Source organism: Rhinatrema bivittatum, chromosome 7 (assembly GCF_901001135.1).
Source record: "Rhinatrema bivittatum chromosome 7, aRhiBiv1.1, whole genome shotgun sequence".
Taxonomy (NCBI): Eukaryota; Metazoa; Chordata; class Amphibia; order Gymnophiona; family Rhinatrematidae; genus Rhinatrema; species Rhinatrema bivittatum.
Genome location: NC_042621.1, coordinates 273,824,994 through 273,845,306, shown reverse-complemented (window position 1 = coordinate 273,845,306; position 20,313 = coordinate 273,824,994). Strand labels below are relative to the sequence as shown.

General features: G+C 43.1%; 1 protein-coding gene across 1 annotated transcript in view; it reads right to left on the bottom strand.

Annotated features, from left to right (window-relative positions):
• Positions 1-909: 909 nt before the first annotated feature.
• The window catches only part of MFSD13A (major facilitator superfamily domain containing 13A), a 35,599-nt gene continuing 16,195 nt past the window's right edge, over positions 910-20,313 (bottom strand). Inside the window, exons 6-8 of the mRNA XM_029610266.1 lie at positions 15,123-15,294; positions 12,305-12,498; positions 910-1,598 (exon numbers count right to left, since the gene is read on the bottom strand). Coding sequence (XP_029466126.1) covers positions 1,342-1,598; positions 12,305-12,498; positions 15,123-15,294 — 623 coding nt within the window. The 3' untranslated portion in view covers positions 910-1,341. The remainder of the gene's footprint in view (positions 1,599-12,304; positions 12,499-15,122; positions 15,295-20,313) is intronic.

The following is a 20,313-nucleotide window of genomic DNA, read 5'->3' as shown; positions in this document are numbered from 1 at the left end:
CGTCAGAAGGCCCCACTTCTTCTTTCCCCTTCGCATATGTAAACTGTCTCAAATCGGGACCTTTACGTTTGGTCGTCATGTCGGGGACGTACTAAGGTACCGATGTGCGCCCTTAGAGGCAAGGAAGAACGGATGGAGCTCGATTCTCTGCAATGATAGCGTTAGGCACTGTGGAGCAACTGGCTCAAGCCGCCATTCAGGTTCGTGACGTCACCCGTCTTATTTAGGCATTTTATATACAGTCGTTCCAAAAGAAGATCACAATGGTTTACAAAATCAGCATTCACATTTTAGGTCAACACAACATCAAAACATGTTAACTAGATTATGAAAATAGTCACTGAATTGTCTTAATACTCTTTATATCTCTTAATAATTGTCGCTCTTTCATCAGACAATATCCATGTAGTTTTCTTCCAGTTGTTATTTTACATTAGATTGTACGCATTTCTGAAAAGCTATTTATTCATTAAATGCATGCTGAACTTCATGGAAGACAATTATCAAGTAAGAGTAAACTTTTTACTTACTGTAATACTTAAGTGATTACTAGAAATTATTTGTCTCATCTATGTATCATATACAGTAGTAGTAGCAGCATCAGCAGCAGCTTTTTCCCTTCAGATTAGGTTCCAAAAATGTAAGGGATCCCTAGACAAATCATGGCTCAATCTGATTGTTCTACATTGCTGTGATGGTCAGCCCCTTTGAAAATTGTGAATATTTGAAACTTCCTATCCATCATTAAATAGCGTTGCTCACTTTTAAAAAGTACCAGATTGCTTGCATTTCAGTCCTAATAACTGGGCCATCTCATATTAGAACTCAAGAACACCTCCTGAAATAATTTCAAAATTAATAAACTCAATAAAACCTGTAAACAAATGTCTTCAAGTCAACACTTAATTGTCAAGTTTTAAAGCCAAGTTTATTTTGCAATGTCCCAGTCACTATATTAAAAAACTTTGCAGATGCATGACTTTCTGACTCACACAACTACCAAGTTAACCCAAAGTTTTTAGGCTGGCTATAATAAAAGCTCACTTCAATTTTTCCCAAGTTTGGGAACAAATAAAACCTGAAACTCAGGCATCCTGCCAATAATCTACTCACCTCTGCCAAATGGATCCCATTGTCAAGATAATGAAAATAGGCAAATTCACCATTTTAGTTCAACTGTATGGAAATCTATGGCATACCTACTCACTGTGAATGTGCCAAAAGTCAGACCTGTTTGCAGCCTTTGAAGACTGAAGCTGGCTATCCTCTTGCTGGATGGTGCCAGAAGTTAGCAGGCCTGTCCTGAAAAGATTCACAAGTAATTGCAAATGCTACTTTTTATCATACTGTTTTGATGTCCTGAGCAGGTTTATTCTGAGACATGCGCTGACGATGGTGCTTTATGGTCTGCAGCCACTTGCCACGCAGAGTGAACTGTGACCATGCAAGGAGCTGGATTAATGCACAAGTGATGGGAACAAAGACAAGCAGGTAGAAGCAACCCTGCCGCAGTATGGCTGTCCACACCCCACTGGACTCTAGCACTGGCTGAGTACTGACAACATTATTCATTGCATCCCGTTGAAAAATGTCATACCCTGGAAACAAACAGAGAGCAGCAGTCAATTATAATGCATCACAAATCAAGAAAAAACACTTTTACATGCAGTAGTTTGGTTTATCTTTATGCACCTAGTAGGGGGGGGGGGGGGGAGACAAATACATATTTCAAATACCAGCATAGCTTTCTTGCAGCATTCAGCAGTATAGCCTGATGTAAAACTGATTCAACAGCCCAATATTGCAGTCCATGGACAACTGCTCAAAGACTATAGTTCTGGTCCTACAGTACAGAACCGAGAGGAGCTTATGAAGAATTGCAATTGTATCAGTTGAGTTCAACCTCTGTCCCCCACAGTATCAAAATACTAGTGACAGTTCAGCAGAAGCCACTTGCCTGATCGGGGATCTGAGGAGAGAGGAGGAGCAGAGAGAGACTGCGGGCCATACAACTGGGTCCGGAGGTGCCCGAGGAGATCCAGGACATTTAGCTCCTCCCCCTGCCATGGCACCGCTGAGAGCCGCCCACTTTCACATCAGGAGAGAGATTTAAGCAGCTGAAACGGCGTTCTGCTTAGAACTTGCCTGACCCGAGGGTCTGAGGAGAGAGGAAGAGCAGAGAGAGACTGCGGGCCGTACAACTGGGTCCAGAGATGCCCAAGCAGATCCGGGATGTCACTGAGAGCCGACCACTTTGACATCAGGAGAGAGATGTAAATAGCTGAAACACCGCTCTGCGGCATGCCACTGCAACACGCTGAAGGGGCCTGCACCTTATGAAGATCTGCTGTGTAGTTGCTTGCATTATTTTCGATGATATGTGCTTAGGAGGATCGTATATAAGGGGAAGGTAGAGAGAGAGCTTTAAAAGATAGACATATCTGTCAGGCTAGGGGAGATTGGTCAGAGGTAAAAATTGAAAAAGGGAAATGGGGCAGAGTTTCTAAGATTCGCCATGTGAATGCTATGTTGCTAAATTCTAGATCATTAGGGAATAAAACTAACCACGTGTTTGATTTAATTATAAAGAAAAAAGGTACATTTTGTATTTGTAACTGAAACTTGGTTCCCAGAGAAAACAATTGCAAATTTTTCACAGGTATGTCCTCCAGGGAACAAGATATTTGTCTCAAAACAGGTCGCATGGTTAAAGGGGGTGAGGAAGTCATCCAGCAGGTGGGGTTAAGGGAATTACAGGGCTCTGAATGCTTGTTACTCGCTGTGGGGAAAGTGTCTCCAATAGGTTTGCTGTTGGTGAATTCGCCTCCAAACTCAAACACTGGAAAGGGTAATTGGTTTAGCCAAATCTATTGAGGAAGTGGTTTTACACTTTGAAAGTATAATTGTGTTGGGGGATTTTAATTTACTTGTAGATGATACTATGTATAGTAAAGCATGTATGCTGGTAGACGTTTTAGCTATGTTTGACTTGCATTAGCAAGTCTCTTGCGACTCACTCAGGAGGACACACTTTAGATTTAATCTTTGGAACTGAGGAGGTGAGAAAGGTTGACAATTAAAGGTATTAAGTATGGATGAAGTGATTTGGTCAGATCATAGGGTTATTTATTTCTCATTTGTAGTATCATATGATTAGAGGAAAGGAGTTGATAGTACGGACAGGATGACTTGATAGGGATTTATTTTATTCAAAATGGAGTGGTTATCAATTGGGTGATGTTGGGGACCCCCTTAGGTGGTTTGATAGATAAGTGGAATTCTTCATTGGAAGAGGTTTTGAATATAGTTGCACCTATTAAGAAAAATAGTGGGAAGTTGAATGGTACTGCCCCTGGTTTACAAAGGAATTAATTGATATGCATAAAGAAGTGAGAAAGAAGGAAGAGTTAAGGAATAAACCACATATTTTGTCTGATAAGCCGAGTTGGAAACAGAGAATAAAAGTTGTTAAAAGGGAGTATTATGAAGATCGGATTAAGTCCGCGAGAATAGACCTAAAGAAAGTTTTCAGCTCTCAGGATCTATTCGGAAGAAACTGTATACCTAGAGAGGTGATTCAAAAAAAAGTTAAATTGTGACAGCTTTACTTAGCTCAAAACGCTTAATGATACCCAGTTGGTTGGGGTTGAATGTTGGCAAAAAAAAGGAACATCTAAGAAAATAACATGCCATACTGGGTCAGACCAAGGGTCCATCAAGCCCAGCATCCTGTTTCCAACAGAGGCCAAGCCAGGCCATAAGAACCTGGCAAGTACCCAAATACTAAGTCTATTCCATGTATGGACTCTTGGGAAGGAGTAGAGGATTTTGAGGAGGTGTCCCAGGAAGAGTTTTGTGAGATTTTTAAAAAATTGTAATCTCACTTGTGGTAGTTTAGATCCCGACTCGTCATTTTTGGTATTAAAAAAAAATGGAATTAATGTGAAGATTACAAATGTTGTGAATGTTTCCTTGATTTCAGGAGTATTTCCTTTGGCATTGAAGATTACATTAAATCCATTGCTAAAAAGGGGGACTAGACAATGAAAATTGTGCAAGTTATCGCCCAGTGGTTGAGAGCCCCTTTTTAGGGAAGATGATGGAAAAAAGGTTGTTACTATCCAATTGCCTCATCATGTGGAGATGAATAAGTTATTAGATGAGTGCCGGTCAGGATTTTGTTCTGGTTACAGCACAGAGACAGTGTTGATAGCACTGAATGACTTGATCTGTAGAAATTTGGACAAAGGAGAAGCTTTGGGTTGTTGTTATTGGATCTGTCAAGTACAAAGATGTGAGGATCTAAGTTTTAAATGGCGAAGTTCGGACTGGATCTCTTCATTTTTGAGAGGTAAGATGATGGAGGTTCAGGTAAGAGGAAAAACGTCTGATCCATACCATTATTGTGGATTACCTCAGGGATCATTGTCCCCTTTACTTTTTAACATCTTTCTGCAGCCATTGGGGAAGTTAATTTGTGATTTGGGTTTTAGGTGATATATTTATGCAGATGATGTATAACTAGTTTGTTTGTTAGGGAAAGATCCAGCATCATCACTGGGTAGGGCCCAAGAAAGGTTAAACACACTAATGGATTGGTTGTGTTGACATCCAACAAACTAAACGAAGGTAAGACAGAATGGATGATTTTTACTAATATTGAGCTGGATAAATCCCTACAGTTGGGAGGTAGGTAACACTAGTTATGCCTGATCTTCAGAAGTTAGTAATTTAGGGGGTTCAACTAGATGAAAAAATTATCCTTTTGAAGTATATATTTCTTTGTTGGTGCAGAAGGTGCTTTTGAAATTGAAACAACAGAAGAGAATTAAGGGATGGGCGAGTTTTGGGGCTTTTTGAATCATCATTCAGGCACTGGTGACCCCAGTATTTGATTACTGGAATGGGATCCATGTGGGGTTAACAGTGAAAAATATACAAAGATTCCAAGTAATGCAAAATATGGCAGCTAGAATGGTGTTTGGATATCCAAGAAAGGTTAGTGCCAGACCTCTCCTAAAGAAATTGCACTGGCTTCCTATCAACAAAAGGATAACATTTAAGATCATGACCCTAATGTACAAGGTAAATTGTAATGAGGGGACAGTCTACTTAAGTAGTCAATTACAGAGATACATCCCAGGGAGTAATTTACATTTGGTAAGTTCTCCATTATTTACAGTTCCTGCGGTTAAATTGATTAAGAAAGAGACCTTCCAGAGGAACATAAGAAAATATTGGGGTTACATTTGCTATCCTCCAGTCTTCAGGTACAATGGATGATTTTAATGATAGGTTACAAATTTTTACTAATAGGTCTGAAATTTCATTTTTTAGTTCCTTCAGAACTCTGGGATGTATTCCATCCGGTCCAGGTGATTTACTACTCTTCAGTTTGTCAATCAGGCCTACCACATCTTCTAGGTTCACCGTGATTTGATTCAGTCCATCTGAATCATTACCCATGAAAACCTTCTCCATTACGGGTACCTCCCCAACATCCTCTTCAGTAAACACCGAAGCAAAGAAATCATTTAATCTTTCCGCGATGGCCTTATCTTCTCTAAGTGCCCCTTTAACCCCTCGATCATCTAATGGTCCAACTGACTCTCTCACAGGCTTTCTGCTTCGAATATATTTAAAAAAGTTTTTACTGTGAGTTTTTGCCTCTACAGCCAACTTCTTTTCACATTCTCTCTTAGCCTGTCTTATCAATGTCTTACATTTAACTTGGATGTTCTCAGTGCTTGGGCCGGTGCTCTGGAATTCAGTCCCTTTGAAACTATTTACCATTTAGAAAGAAAGTGAAGGCTTGGTTTTATCCAAATTCGTAGTAGGAATACATGGTTTGTTTTTAAATAATAGCAGCATTTTGTTGTGCACCACTCTGACCAGATTTCTGTTTGCGCAGTATAAAAAATCTGAGAAATAAATTTTATTTTTGAGTGTTCCTATATTTCTGTTGAATTCACAAGAATGTTTTTAAACAATTTCCATTTAGTGAGCATCTGGGAGGATCTAGGTATTATAATAGATGATATATTGAAATCATCGGCTCAGTGTGCTACAGCTGTCAAAAAAGCAAACCAAGAGGGTTATTTACTAAGTTTTTTCCTATAGACACTAAATGGGAGAAAACCTTTAGTGTAAATGAGCCCCCATGTTAGGAATTATTTAAAAAAAAAAGGAATGGGGAATAAACCAAACTTTGAGTATAGTGTGCAATTCTGGTCACTGCATCTCAAAAAAGATTTAGATGCATTGGAGAAGGTACAGAGAAGAGCGACCAAACTGATAAAGGGGATGGAAAATCTCCATGAGGAAAGGCTAAAGAGGTTAGGGCTGTTCAGCTTGCAGAAAAGATGCCTGAGGGAGGATATGAGAGGGTTCCAGAAAATCATTAAGAGGACTAGAACTGGTAAATGTGAATCAGTTATTTGTTCTTTTCAGATAATTCAAGGGGTAACTCCATGAAGTGAGCAAGTAGCACATTTAAAACAAATCTGAGAAAATTCTCTCACAACGCACAATGAAGCTCTGGCAGTTAGTATATCTGGTTTAAAAAAAGGTTTGGATAAGTTCCTGAAGGAGAAGTCTATAAACTATTAATCAAGTTGACATAGGGAATAGACACTTGATGGACCCACGGTCTGACCCAGTATGGCAACTTATGTTCTTATTTCTTATATTATCACCATATGGTACAATATAGTTTACTGATATAATACAAAAGGTTGTAGTTACAGCACCAGGGATAATCTTCTGCAGATTTCCAGATTACCTGAGATTTTCTAGGTACCGGTACTATATTTTTTGGCTGCAACAGCTTCATATTTGTAAATCAAACTTACTATATTCCCCCAAGAATGCATTTCTAGGAAGACTCTATCCTTCCAGTATTAAAGATGAGGTTTAAGGCCAAGGATAGTAACATATGTTAATTGCAGGCAGAAATATTTTTCATAATTGCAAATGATTTTGAAATAATTTTAAATGAAAGTCCACAATGGCTAGTCAGTATATTCTTAACTCTTCTCCATAAGTGTCCACAATTCCTTTATACTGTTACAGAAATATAATATGTGAAAAGGTCCCTATCTCTGTGTGGCAGAATCAACATTTATAATCTTCCTGAGCATTTACAGGTGAATTTTCAAAGGAGTTTAACATAAAAATGTAACATACTATTGTAGCAATTTTCAAAAGCCACTTAACAAGGGTAAAGTGCATTTACACATGCAAAGCCCAGTGTTAAGCGTGTAAATGCTTTTGAAAATCCGGCAGTATGTTTGGAGATTGACTGGTGCCAGACTGCCCTATGAGCAATAAAATAAGACATCTGAGTGAGGAATGCAACTGAAACTCACAAGGACTTGCTCCAAAAAATAAGTAGTCCATTCCACAAGTTCCATTTAGGCATTTAAGTCCTTTTCCCACCTATTTTCTACTCCCCAAAACATTCCTCAATAAATGCATTCTGTAAATAATGATTGAAGACTCTTGCAGGATGCCACCACCATAAGCCCATCTAGAAATGAATATTTTTTCCCTGCTCATAAACTCTGCCTCAGCTGAAGCCATTTACATTTTTCAGAACATGTTAACTTATATTATTTCATTCTTATCTCCAAGAATAAGCTTTTTTCTATGATCCAAAGTCCTTATGCCCTGTCTTTGCCGACCAAGGCCAATTATATAAGAACATGCCATGCTAAGTCAGACCAAGATCCATCAAGCCCTTCAAACTGTCTCCGACAGTGGCCAATACAGGTCGCAAGTACCTTGCAGCTCCAATAGAGTAGATCTAATTGTTGTTACTCAATCCCAAGGATATCAATTGTAGAGAGCTCTACCAAGGCTCTAAAGGAAAATAATTAAATGGGTAGAGAAAAGAGTGACGTTTAGTTGGGTTCTAGCTCCCCCATGTTGGAGAACTGAATGGTGAAGTCCTTGCCTATAAAAACCCAAAGCAACATTTTGTAGGTGTGTATTCTGAGTTGATGCTTTCAAGCTTGCTCCTTGCTTTTTTGTTTTTTTTGAAAAAAGGACCTTTGGGTTTCTTGGACAGAAACCTGGAATATGGACTAGAAGAAAAAGGTGCCTTTCTCCTATTTAACTGATTTTAGCTTTTAAGCCTTTTGTTTGGAGAAAGTTGTTCTGGCCACGCTTCTTTCCTTATTTGGGTTTTCTTTTGGAAACTGGTTTAATTTTCACCCTCTACCTAAGTGCCCAGGGACTCAACACTCTCTCTAAAAGACAAGTAGGGGGCCTCTCACCCTGACCTAGTCAGGTCACCAACAGAATGAACCTTCATTAATTCCTGGGAAAAGGAGAAGTTGGCATTTAGAGAAGACCAGTGGCACCCATCTGGTGTTACAACCATGTTATCACCTGGATTAGTGAAGAGAGGAGTTTGAAGTGAGAATAAGAAGCACATTCTATTCATCCAGACAGTCCCCCTTGGACTTTATAAAGCATCAACTGAATTGGAGAAAAGAAACCTGAATCCTAAAATTTGGGAGGGAACTTCTAAAATTACCTTTACAATTGGCCAGAATCAGGAATGATGCAAATAACTTGACCATCAGCTGCAAATAACGGCCATCTACAACGGTCATGTTATTTGCAGCTGAGAAAAACATCCGATATGTACTGATTTCCAAGCAGGTACACTGCCAGAGTATTGCAGAGTACAATGAATCCTGAGAGATCTGTGGATGTTGTAAGGAGCCAAAGTTATACAGTGAGCGTCCTGAGTCTGCTAACAATTGGAATAAAATTCTCAATAAATATTCTTTGGACTTAATGATTTTGATCATCGATCAGGCTAGAACGATGGCTCAGAAAATACAAGAAGAATTAGATATAAAAGTTAGCCATGCTGAAATCTCAGACTATTTTGAATACCTTTGATTCCTAGTTTTCTCAATAAATAGTTTTTGAAGTGAAGAGGATCAAAATTTAATACAATTTCAACATGATGAGCAGGATCACAAGCGTGGGTTTGTGTATCCATGGATGACGACATCTTCAGGTGGTGATTCTCATATGAGTGGAGGACAAGATAATCCCACTACTTCTGTTTTTCTCTAAATTACAGCTCACTGATGCTCAATTTGTCGTTCTTTCCAAGGGACTTCTGTTTCTACCTACTATATGCATATATAAATTTTCAGTTGAGGTAGATTTATTTTGCTTCATTTGATCACTATAGATTACAATTTCTTTTGGTTGATAAAGCATCTTTAGGTTCAGCACCTGTGACAGATCAGGAAACTGACTATGCAGAGAAAATGGAGAGGATTACCACATGGCAATATAGATCCAACCATCTTTACATTTTATCAACTAGTAAAGAAGGATTTGGCTCAGTTTACATGCTGGAGGAAATTTTTTAACCTTTTGTTTGCAGAAAGGAAGCCCTGATCACTCTACAGAACTCTGCTATAGTTAGTTATCAAGCCTGCAGATAAGGGTGGCTCTACTGTAGTTATGAATACTTAAGATTGCATCTCTGAAGTTGGGAGACAATTATCAGATACTACTTTCTATTTGCCTCTGAGGATCCAACCCATCAGATCAAACGAGAAGTAGATGCCATCATTGACTGGGCTTCGGGCGATGGTTTGATCACTTAATTTTTTGAAAACTGAATTTCCTATAGCTCCTGTTTTTTGTTTTCATCTCCTCCCTAAAGTTCATACACAATTGCAATAGCCACCAGATTAACCTATCATTTCCTCTAAGGGATCTTTATTAGAATCTTTTTTGATCTATGCTGTTTTCTTCAACCTTTAGTGTCACAAGCATTCTCTTGTATTCAAGACTTGGCTGATATTATTTCTACAGTACAGTCCTTTACTAAGATCTTACGGGATATTACTACTATTACTTACTATTTGATATTGAGGCTTTGTATACTAATGTACTGTATGTAGTATTATGCACTGACTTTCTGATGCACTTCTTTCTGCTGTATTCCTGAATACTAGTTTTAGACAAAGAAAGCAGAGGACCCTGACTACGTGCTGGAATGCAATGAGCCGACTCCCCAGACCCATTAGCTGATTGGTCTAATACATACTCAAATCAAATGTACCGCACTTATCTAAAAACAACACTCTGAATATGCTCTGATTGGTCAGTATGAAGGGTATATAATGGTATGCACGCTGCTGTAAAAATTGAGTAACTGGGTGTTAATACGATTATTTAGACCTGTGTTATTCCCCGGGACAAATTATTTCCTCATACTTTGTTCCGGTCCCTGTCCCTTTGTCTTTCTCTATTAAAGTCTGGTTTCAGGTTACAACTGCTGTAGTTTCTCTCGAATCAACAGTACCTCAAGATGAAACAGTTGCTGTCATTAGATGTGTACTGGATAGTCAGCCGGTTCCCTTCAAAGTGCCTACAACTTTGGCCCTCAAGAAAAAATGTCTTTATGTTTGATGGGCAATTTTATCTTCAGGCGACACAAACAGCCATGGGAGCCATACTGGCCCAAGATATGGCTAATTTATGTCAGTTCTTTTGAAACTAAATGGATTTTTTCTTCACCTTTTAAGGATAAAACACACCTTTGGCAGTGTTATATTGATTATACTATGATGATTTGGGACTTCATCTGAATTGCTGTTTGAGCTACATGAATAATTGAGATTCAAATTTAACATCTACACATGCAGCTCCTGCTGTTTCCATTTCATTTCTGTCAATGATTTGTTTCTCTATACTGGAAGCCTCTAGACAGAAATACATTGTTGGATTTTGCAAGTTTTCTTAATTGTTATATGTTCTAATCTTCAGCTGTTTTGAAATATTCTTTTTATTAGTATGGTTTCCTCACTTCTGTGATTGATGATTTATAATTCCTGATTTTGCTATGAGAAATGGCGATATTTCTGTTTTGGCATTGCATATAAAAGTCTTGTTGTGGCTTCCAGTTCAGTCTTTTGTCTGCATCTTTCTATTTATACATTATGGCCTTTTTATTCTTAGTTGGTGAGGGTCTGTTTGTGTTCTGCATTTGTGACCGAGGTGAGGTAGTCTGCTAGCCAGGAAAATACCTTGTACTTCTTGGGTTGAAGGCCTTGCTGCTTTTGTTAAGAGGCTGGGATCCATGATTGAAGGGGCTCTTAAGGTGCTAAAAATGACTGTGCATAAGTCCGCTGGATACTGAATTGCCTGCAGCAAGTGCTGGGGGTTTGGTTGTTGTGTCGAGGAGCTCCAAGAGGGGAACTCCCCACCCTGGACCTCGTTGCAGTTATCGACTTGTAATGTGGCACCAGCACAAGAAAGTTTGTCCACTTCTGGGCTAGATTGTGATGCCTACCAAATCTTTATATTGTGCTTGTTATGTGTGATTTGTTCCCAGAAAGCCACACTGGAAGAGGCTTGATATGAAGCCGATATGACGTTAATACTGCTACATCAGACTGGTTTATTGATGCAACTTTGATTGAGTGATTACCCCCCGAAGCAGGCCACTGTGGCTCACTGAAATGCTATCAGGTTAGTTTGAGACCTTGATGGACTCCATCTTTGATATGTGAAGAGACCTGGTTGAAGTTCCACCCCATTACCAGTTTGGACTTAAGAAGCTCTGGAATTCATTGCCAGAGGATGTGGTTAAAGCAGTTAGTGTAGTTGGGTTTAAAAAAAAGGTTTGAACGTGCTCCTGGAGGAGAAGTCCATAAACTGTTAACCAAGACGACTTAGGGAATAGCTACTACTTATCACTGTGCAATAACAACATTGGATCTATTTGGGATCTTGCCAGGTACTTGTGACCTGGCTTGATTACTGTTAGACAGGATACTGGGTTGATGGACCCCCCACTCTGACCCAATATGGCAATTCTTATGTTATCTGTCAATCTGACCAGGATTCAAAAGCTTCAGGTTCCACATTTTATTTTTTCCAGCCCTTCAGCTTCCCTCCTGCTCCTGACATCTCAGCTCAGTCAGAACAAGCCCGTACTGCGCCACAGCACCATAAGTCTATTCACAAATCCTTGGTGTTACTCCCATTTAATAATTGCCCCACACAGTCTAGCCATTACCTTGCTGGTCCTTGTGCAGAGAGCAGAAAGTGCAGCTCTCTCCGGAACCAGTGACAGACTGCCTTCTCTCCGGGGCTGCACAAGCTGCCTCCATGGCATTCCCAGCTGACCCAGGGGGCAGAAGCCCAGGAATTGGACTTGGCTCTCTCTCATAACTATGCACAGCACTGCCACTGAGTCAGCCCTCCCCGCCATTCCTCAAGGCCACGCTTTCCACGGAATAATTACCCATGTGCCATTTACCTGTATAAACACATAACAGCCAGGTGCCAATCAATGGAGCAAACGTCTGGCCTGGTTTGGTGACCAAAGCAACCATCCCAAATAACAGTGCTGAAGCTGCCTGCTTCCTATGGTTCAACACGAAATCTTCATCCACCAGGTCGGTGATGACAAGGTTCAGCAGCTTACATGTCCCTTCCGTGAACACTCGGTTACTGAGGCACAGAGAAGGAACAGATTAAAGAGAGGAAAGAAAACAATTACCCTGGGATGTCTTATGAAGAGAACCCATTAAAATTAAAGCTAACAGCGGCAGAAATTCATCTGACCCAGGTAGTTACCCCCAATGTAAATAGCTACCTATGTCCACTTTTACAATTACCACTCCCAATTAATTTTTTCCATTCTGAAATCCAGTCAGTCCATCTTCTGAAAGAACCACATACTCCCTCTCCCTCAGACCTGTAAATACCACTTTACAACCAGTAAGAATGGATGAAGAATTAGATGGTCAGACATGAAAATATTAATTACCAGCAAAGGATACTGTTTGAAAGAGTTTCCAGAGAACATTGCCCTTGAGAACTCATGTTAAACACTTGGTAAAAAGGTGCTTCACAGCCAGTACAGGAAGCCACATGCTTTCAGACATCCACAGAACGCATACATACAGCACTGGTAATGCAGCACAAGCTTCTCCACGGTGCCTTGCCAATATGCTTCAAGCCTGTACCATAAAGAGAGGCCTTAGTCAAGTGTATACTTCAGTTTCCACGTGCTCAATCCTTAGCCTCTCCAATGAAACAGCCAAGAGATATCCATTCTTGTTAACCGTGATCACCAAGCAGTTTTCTTGACTCCAGCCCACAAGCAGCAGATAAGCGCCAATGCATGTGGTAGGAGCGCAATCTAGCAACAATAGCACAGATCTAAGAGTCATAAAAATGTGTTTCTGAATAACTGTTCTGCCACTGTGTGATCTTTTCCAAAGGATTCTCGCTCCCTGTGCTTCAACTTATCTCAGAAAGAATGGTATTAATGTTATTTTCCATTCTGGAGTCCTTCACACAATCATGGGCCAGACATGCTATAGCCACATATGTGCTCCTGAAGTTCCATATTTGTAAGCCCCTTGGAATCTAGTTTGAATAAAATGTATCATATATATTAAAACTGCAATTATTTTATTAGGCAGCAAAGTATAACAGCCTCAAAGGAATAACAATACCAACCATCAGTAAAAAGATAAAATATTTAAAAACAGACTATCAGCCAATAAGCCTGTTTGCAAATGTAGGTCATCCCATTCTTTTTTAGAAATCTCTGACAGCCGGCAAATGCATTAGGGCCTTGAAAAGAAATTGCAAAATATATAGTCAGTAGGGATGGGCATGTGGGAGAAATGAAATAGGAAATTAGATGAAATCTCCTATTTTGTTATCAAAACGTAACGACTGAAAATCCAAGAATTTTGTAGGATTTCATGTTTTGTTTCGAAAACAAAATTGATCCGTTGGGCCAAGGCCCAGACCCGAGGCCTTGCCTAGGCATAGGTCACAGCCCAATGCATGAACCAAGGCCTAGGCCTGAGCACAATGCCGGGGTTTTGGCCCAGGCCTAGACCTAACACCAGGGCCTTGCGCGAGACCCCAAAAATGTAAAAAAACCCTACCTACTCTGGGGAGCCAGCGTAACGGTCCAGATCAGGCATAGGCCTGGGTCCAGACCCAGGCATACATTGGGACCCAACCCAGAGGCAGGGACACATCACCTGGGCCTCGGCCTCATCCTAGACCTCTTCTTTCTTTGGCTCTTGAAGCAAACTGATACTGTCCTCTGGGGTTGTGCCAGAGTTGATTAACTCTGGCACATTCACCCCAGCGGAAGGCGCCATTTTGATGTACAGCATTGTACGGACCAGGTTGCAGAATCGGGCAGAAGCCCAGGTGTTGGGACCCAGCCAAGGCTGGGTTAATCTCCGCAATCTCAGCCTATGCCCCTAGGCCAGGCCCAGGCTTCTGATTCCCCCCCCCCCCCCCCCGAAGGATCCTGGTCCTGAGAGACCCTGTTTCTTTTTTGTTGTTTTTTTTGGGGGGGGGGGGATTGTTTAATGTTTTGGGGTTTTTTTTAATGAAATAAACATTTGACTAACAAAATCTGGGAAAAATCAAACTCCCAAAAACAAAATGGAAAAAAAAAAACCGAGAATTTTTCTTCTTCCCAGCCCTTAATAGTAAACAAATTTCAGGCTGTGTAGCTGGTTTCGGGAGCCAAAGATGGTAATGTGATCTCTCCCTAAATACTGTCATCTGCAGCAGAACAAGAGGACCTCGGGGTCTGATCATCAATCCTAGTAGTGGTTGCTTTAGAAGAAAGTGCTTCCATGATTCTGACACAAATTAGACCATCACATTTTCCATTATATGAATCCCATTCCTGAAATAAAGAACTAAACATGCAATCTTTGAGGTACTATGTCCAAATCTTTCCATCCCCTCCCACAAGCACAACTTGCACTTTTCAATTGACATTAAAAAGGTGTGTGAGTTTGGTCTTACACCATCCAAGAATTAAAAAAAAACAAACTTCTTTTTTTTTTTTTTTTTAACACGAAAAGTCATCTTTGCAAAACACATAAAAATGGCTACAAAACCCAAACTGGACAAAAGGTTGCAATCCAAATGCATGGATTACACTGGGTGGGCACACCAGATATGATGGGGTTTTGGGTTTTTTTTTTGTTTTTTTTAATTATGCTCATTACTGCCTGGCAGTTGAGAAAGACCTTTATTTAAAATGTGTGTCTCAGTAACAGAGGCCTTGAGAAGATGAAATGTACCTGGCTATAAAGATGCACAGCAGGTAAATCTGGTCAGGTCCAGCAAGAAGCATCACCAAGCTGAGAGCCAGCTTCAGGAGAAACAACCCTCTGACAACAGCATAAACACCATACTTTTGGCAGAGCGATAAGAAATAGAGGTTATTCAGATGAGGGGCTATGTAGGAAACACCTGGGAAGAAAAGCATGGAAAATTGCATCAATTATTTTTCTGTTTTTGGCCCTGCAGTTTCCTCCTGTTCCTTTGGGCTTCAGGCTCAAAGCAGAATCAGCCTCGGCTGGGCTACGGCACCAAGAGCCTTCATTTGCAGCTACTCCAAAGTTTCCCCCTCTCCTTCCAAAAACTTATCCCAGTCATTGCAGAGACAGTCCTCGTCCAGGAGACAAACCATGGCTCTCTTTGTAGCCCAACAGACATCTGGCCAAGACTTCCTCCACGCAGGAAAAGAAAATTATTCCTTACCTGCTAATTTTCATTCCTGCAGTACCACGGATCAGTCCAGACAGTGGGGTTGTGTCCCCCTTCCAGCAGGTGGAGTCAGAGAAAAACTCGAAAGGCACCCTCTGCGTCCCTTCAGTATTAAGAATATCAAAGCCTGAAGAAAAACCATTGGATGGATCAAAAAAAACTGTAACCATGTACTTGACATACAAACATTTTTTTTTTTCAAGAAAAAAACTTGAAAAATGAACCATTATACAGCCACAAAGCGTCCTGAATTACTTAAGCATGTGAGCTGAGAGACGATCCCAATCCCATAAATCCTTAGGGAGGGCATCTGGACTGATCCGTGGTACTACAGGAATGAAAATTAGCAGGTAACGAATAATTTTCTTTTCCCTGTACGTACCCGGATCAGTGCAGACAGTGGGATGTACCAAAGCTTCCCTACGTAGGGTGGGCTCCGGATAGCCTGCTCGAATGACCTGATTGCCAAAAGAGCCAAAAACCGGAGGTTGAAGATTAAGACGAGAGTGCCTTGCAAAGGTATGCAACGATTTCCAGGTAGCTGCTCGACATATCTCCTGCGGCAAAACTGCTTGGCTCTCTGCCCAGGAAGCTGCTTGCGTGCGGAGCGAATGAGCCTTGATGTCCACTGGAGGTTGTCGGCCGGCACCGATATACGCGAAGAGATTGCTACCTTCAACCAGCGAGCAATTGTGGTTTTTGAAGCCTTGGTACCCCTTCTTGGGACCGCTCCACAAGACAAAAAGATGGTCCGAAAAGCGGAAGTCATTAGTCACTTCCAAATATCGAAGAAGGACGCGCTTGACATCAGCTGGTGAAGGTCTCTGGAATCCTCCTCAGGGAAGGACGGGAGTTCCACCAATTGATTCACATGGAACACCTAGACTACCTTTGGCAGAAAAGATGGGTCAGTAAGCAAGGATACTCCCAAATCCGTGAAACGGAGATAGGGCTCTCTGCACGATAGAGCTTGGAGCTCCAAGATCCTGCAGGCAGAACAAATAGACACCAGGAAGACTGTCTTGAGAGTGAGATACTTGAGAGTAGCCCTCCACAGCGGCTTGAAAGGGGGGCCGCCCAGAATCCAAAGGACTAAATTCAGACTCCAAGAGGGGCACAGGGCGTGGACTGGTGGCTTCACGTGCTTGACTCCTTTCAAAAACTGGACGATGTCAGGATGAGACAAAAGAGGAGCTCCATCCAGGTGATGGACAAGGGAGCCTAGGGCTACCACCTGCACCCTCAGGGAATTGTAGGCCAATCCCTTCTCCAGGCCACGCTGTAAGAAGGATAGTATCTGGGCTACTGAAGCGTAACTCGGAGATACACCTATGGATGCACACCAGACCTCAAAGACTTTCCAGACCCAGACATACGAGATGAACCTGGAAGTCTTTCTAGCCTTGAGGAGGGTCAAAATAACATCCTCTGGGTAACCTCGTCTTCTCAGCCTGCACCTCTCAAAAGCCAGGCCGCAAGACAAAAGCGATCTGCCCAGTCGAAAAATACTGGACCCTGATGCAGCAGGTTCGGCAGATGTCCCAGGCGAAGAGGGCCGTCCACCGCGAGGTTGACAAAGTCTGCAAACCACGGTCTTCATGGACATGCCGGCGCCACTAGGATTACTGGCCCATAGTGGACTTCTCCCTCCGAAGTACCTTTCCCACCAGGGGCCATGGCAGGAACACATAAGAGTAGGAGATTTCGCAACCATGGAAGGACTAGCGCATCCACTCCTTTCACACCGTGTTCCCTTCTTCGACTGAAGAAACATAGAGCCTTCACGTTTCTTTGAGTGGCCATTAGGTCAAGATGGGGGTCCCCCACCGATTGAAGAGGAGTGCCACCGCTTCTTCAGAGAGTTCCCACTCCCCAGGATCTATGTGTTGATGGCTTAAGAAATCTGTTTGAACATTGTCCACCCCTGCTATGTGGGATGCCGCTAGACGGGAGAGGTGGAGTTCCGTCCATGATATCAACTTGTCTGTCTCTCGAGACACGTCGGCTCTTCGTTCCCCCTTGACGATTGATGTACGCTACCATAGTTGCGTTGTCTGAGAGTATCCTCGTGGCTTGATGATGCACCAGGGGGAGGAAACACTTCAACGCAAGACGAACTGCTCTGGTTTCCAGGCGATTGATCGGCCAGTTTGCTTGCACCGATGTCCATGCCCCTGAGCTGACTTCGTTTGACACACCGTCCCCCAGCCGGAGAGATTGGCATCCGTGGTGATGATCACCCACTGAGCCACTAGTCCAGGCTGTCCTTGGCCACATCCGACAGTGGTAGGAGGGCTTGAAACTCCCGAGACACTGGCTTCCAGCAGCAGAGTAAGGCTCTCTGCAAAGGATGCATATGCACAAAGACCCAAGGAACTAAATCGATAGTTGAAGCCATAGAGCCCAGACCCTGGAAATAGTCCCATGCTGTGGGAAAAGAGAGGCAACTGAAGTGCTGTACCTGAGATATAAGAGACAGACCCCAGTCCGGATGAAGGAAGACTTTGCCCACAGTTGTAGCGAAGTGTGCTCCCAAGAAGTCTAGTGACTAAGAAGGAGTAAGGCTGCTCTTGGCAAAGTTGACAACCCATCCAAGAGATTGGAGAAGCTGCAAGACTCTGGGAATGTGAAGATAAGCCTTCGTCAAGTCCAAGGAGGCTAGAAATTCTCCGCGGTGTACCGCCGCTATTACGGAGCATAATGCTTCCATCCTGAAGTGTGGAATCTTGAGAGCCCTGTTGACCATCTTGAGATCTAGGATCGGATGGAAGGAGTCTTCCTTCTTGGGAACCACGAAGTAGACTGAATAATGGCCTGACTCTTGTTCCATCGGGGACACCGGGAGAATGGCCCCTAAGTCCAAGAGCCGGTCGAGCATCTGACGCACTATGCGTTGCTTCTTCACTGGGCCGCAGGGAGAGAAGAGAAACCTGTCTCTTAGGGGTCAAGCAAAGTCTAAAGCGTAGCCGTGCTTTAGAATATCTAGAACCCATTGATCCGAGGTAATCTTGACCCACTCCTCGTAGAAGAGGGAGAGACGTCCCCCTATCCTGGAGGTCGAAGAGTGGGCCAGCAAGCCTTCATTGGGAAGATTTGGAAGGTGCTCCCTGAGAGAGGCTCTCTCAAGCTGGCCTCAAAAGGACTGAGACCAGGACTGGGAATGAGAGGACGGCGGACTCAGAGGCCGGTCTTGACTGTCGAAAACACCGTTGACCCCTGAAACGGCTTCTGGTGGAGCCGAACGTCCTGGAACTCCGTGGACGATCCTCTGGCAACTTATGCACCTTATTCTCTCCAAGGGATTTGATGATCTGCTCCAGATCTTCCCAAAAACCAATTTTCCCTTGAAAAAGACTTCCAAAGACTTCCCTTGAAAAAGACTTCCAAGACTCAGGTGGGGTCTCTGCCCTTGAAGGGCAGAGACCCCACCAGAGTCTTGGAAGAAGAATCCGCCGACCAGTTACAAAGCCAGAGGAGGCGTTTAGCAGAGACTGCTGAAACCATTGATCTGGCCACCAGACGGAGGTCATATAGAGCATCCGATCCATAAGCTATTACGGCTTCCAGCCGCTCCACCTGCTGTGTTTCCTCAGGAGGCAGCTCTTGAGTACTGAGCAGTTGTTGAACCCACCGGAGACCTGTCCATTGCGTGAGGGAGCTACAGACAGCAGCTCTGACCCCCTGAGCAGATACCTCAAAGACTCTTTTGAGGTACACTTCTAGCTTCCAGTCCTGTAGGTCTCGCAGAGCGACTCCTCCCGTTACCGGAATAGTCGTTCTTTTCGTAACCGCTGACACTGACGCGTCCACCTTAGGGACCTTGAGGAGATCCAGGAACTCATCCGGAAGAGGGTATAGTTTGTCCAAAGCTCTGCCTACCCTCAGAGAAGCCTCAGGGGAATCCCATTCCCTGGACAATAATTGAAGCATAGGATGAAAAGGAAAAGTTTTCGCTGGTGGTCATAGGCTGGCCAGGACGTGGTCCCCCTTCTTTGTTGCCAAACTAGGTCCTGGGGGATCCTGTGGAGGCTCAATATCCAACTCTGTCAGGAAATGGGGGATGAGTGGGTCTAACTCATCCCTCTGAAATAGACGTAAAACCCTAGGGTCATCTCCTTCCATTTGTACATATGGAGAGGGATCATCCAGGTCCGGATCAGGAAGAGGACCCGGAGGAAGAGAATCAGAGGTAACTGGATGAGGGACCACCTGTATCCTGGAAGATTCTTGAGGAACCCCTGTTCCTGGAGGGACCCCGGGGATCTGTCATCCTGCTCACCTTAGGGGGTCCTGATGCTGGATCCTGCTGCTGGCCTAATCTTGCTAAATATACATTATGAAGCAAAAGTACAAAGTCCGTAGAAAAGAGCCCCAGAGAGGGTCCCGAGGAAGGAGCAGCAGGGAAGTCCCCCGAAGGTGGCTCTGGGTCAGGAGGGTTAACGGGACTGAGAATCGGCAGCGAAGGAGAAAATCTGGGGTCCAAATCGCCATCTGGCTGCGTTGGAGCAGCCGGCTCCGAAAACAAAATGGCCACCGTTCCAGCGCTAGACGGGATCGGGGCCGACCTCTTGACAGTGAGTCGCGCTTGCGAGCACGAAGCAGAACGCCCAGCCGGCCTCGAGGGACCCTCCCCACCAGGGAGGCACCTGGCACAGATGCCTTCACGAGAGAGCCGGCGGACTCTCCACAGGCACTGCACCTCATGGAACGCGGCATGGGGGT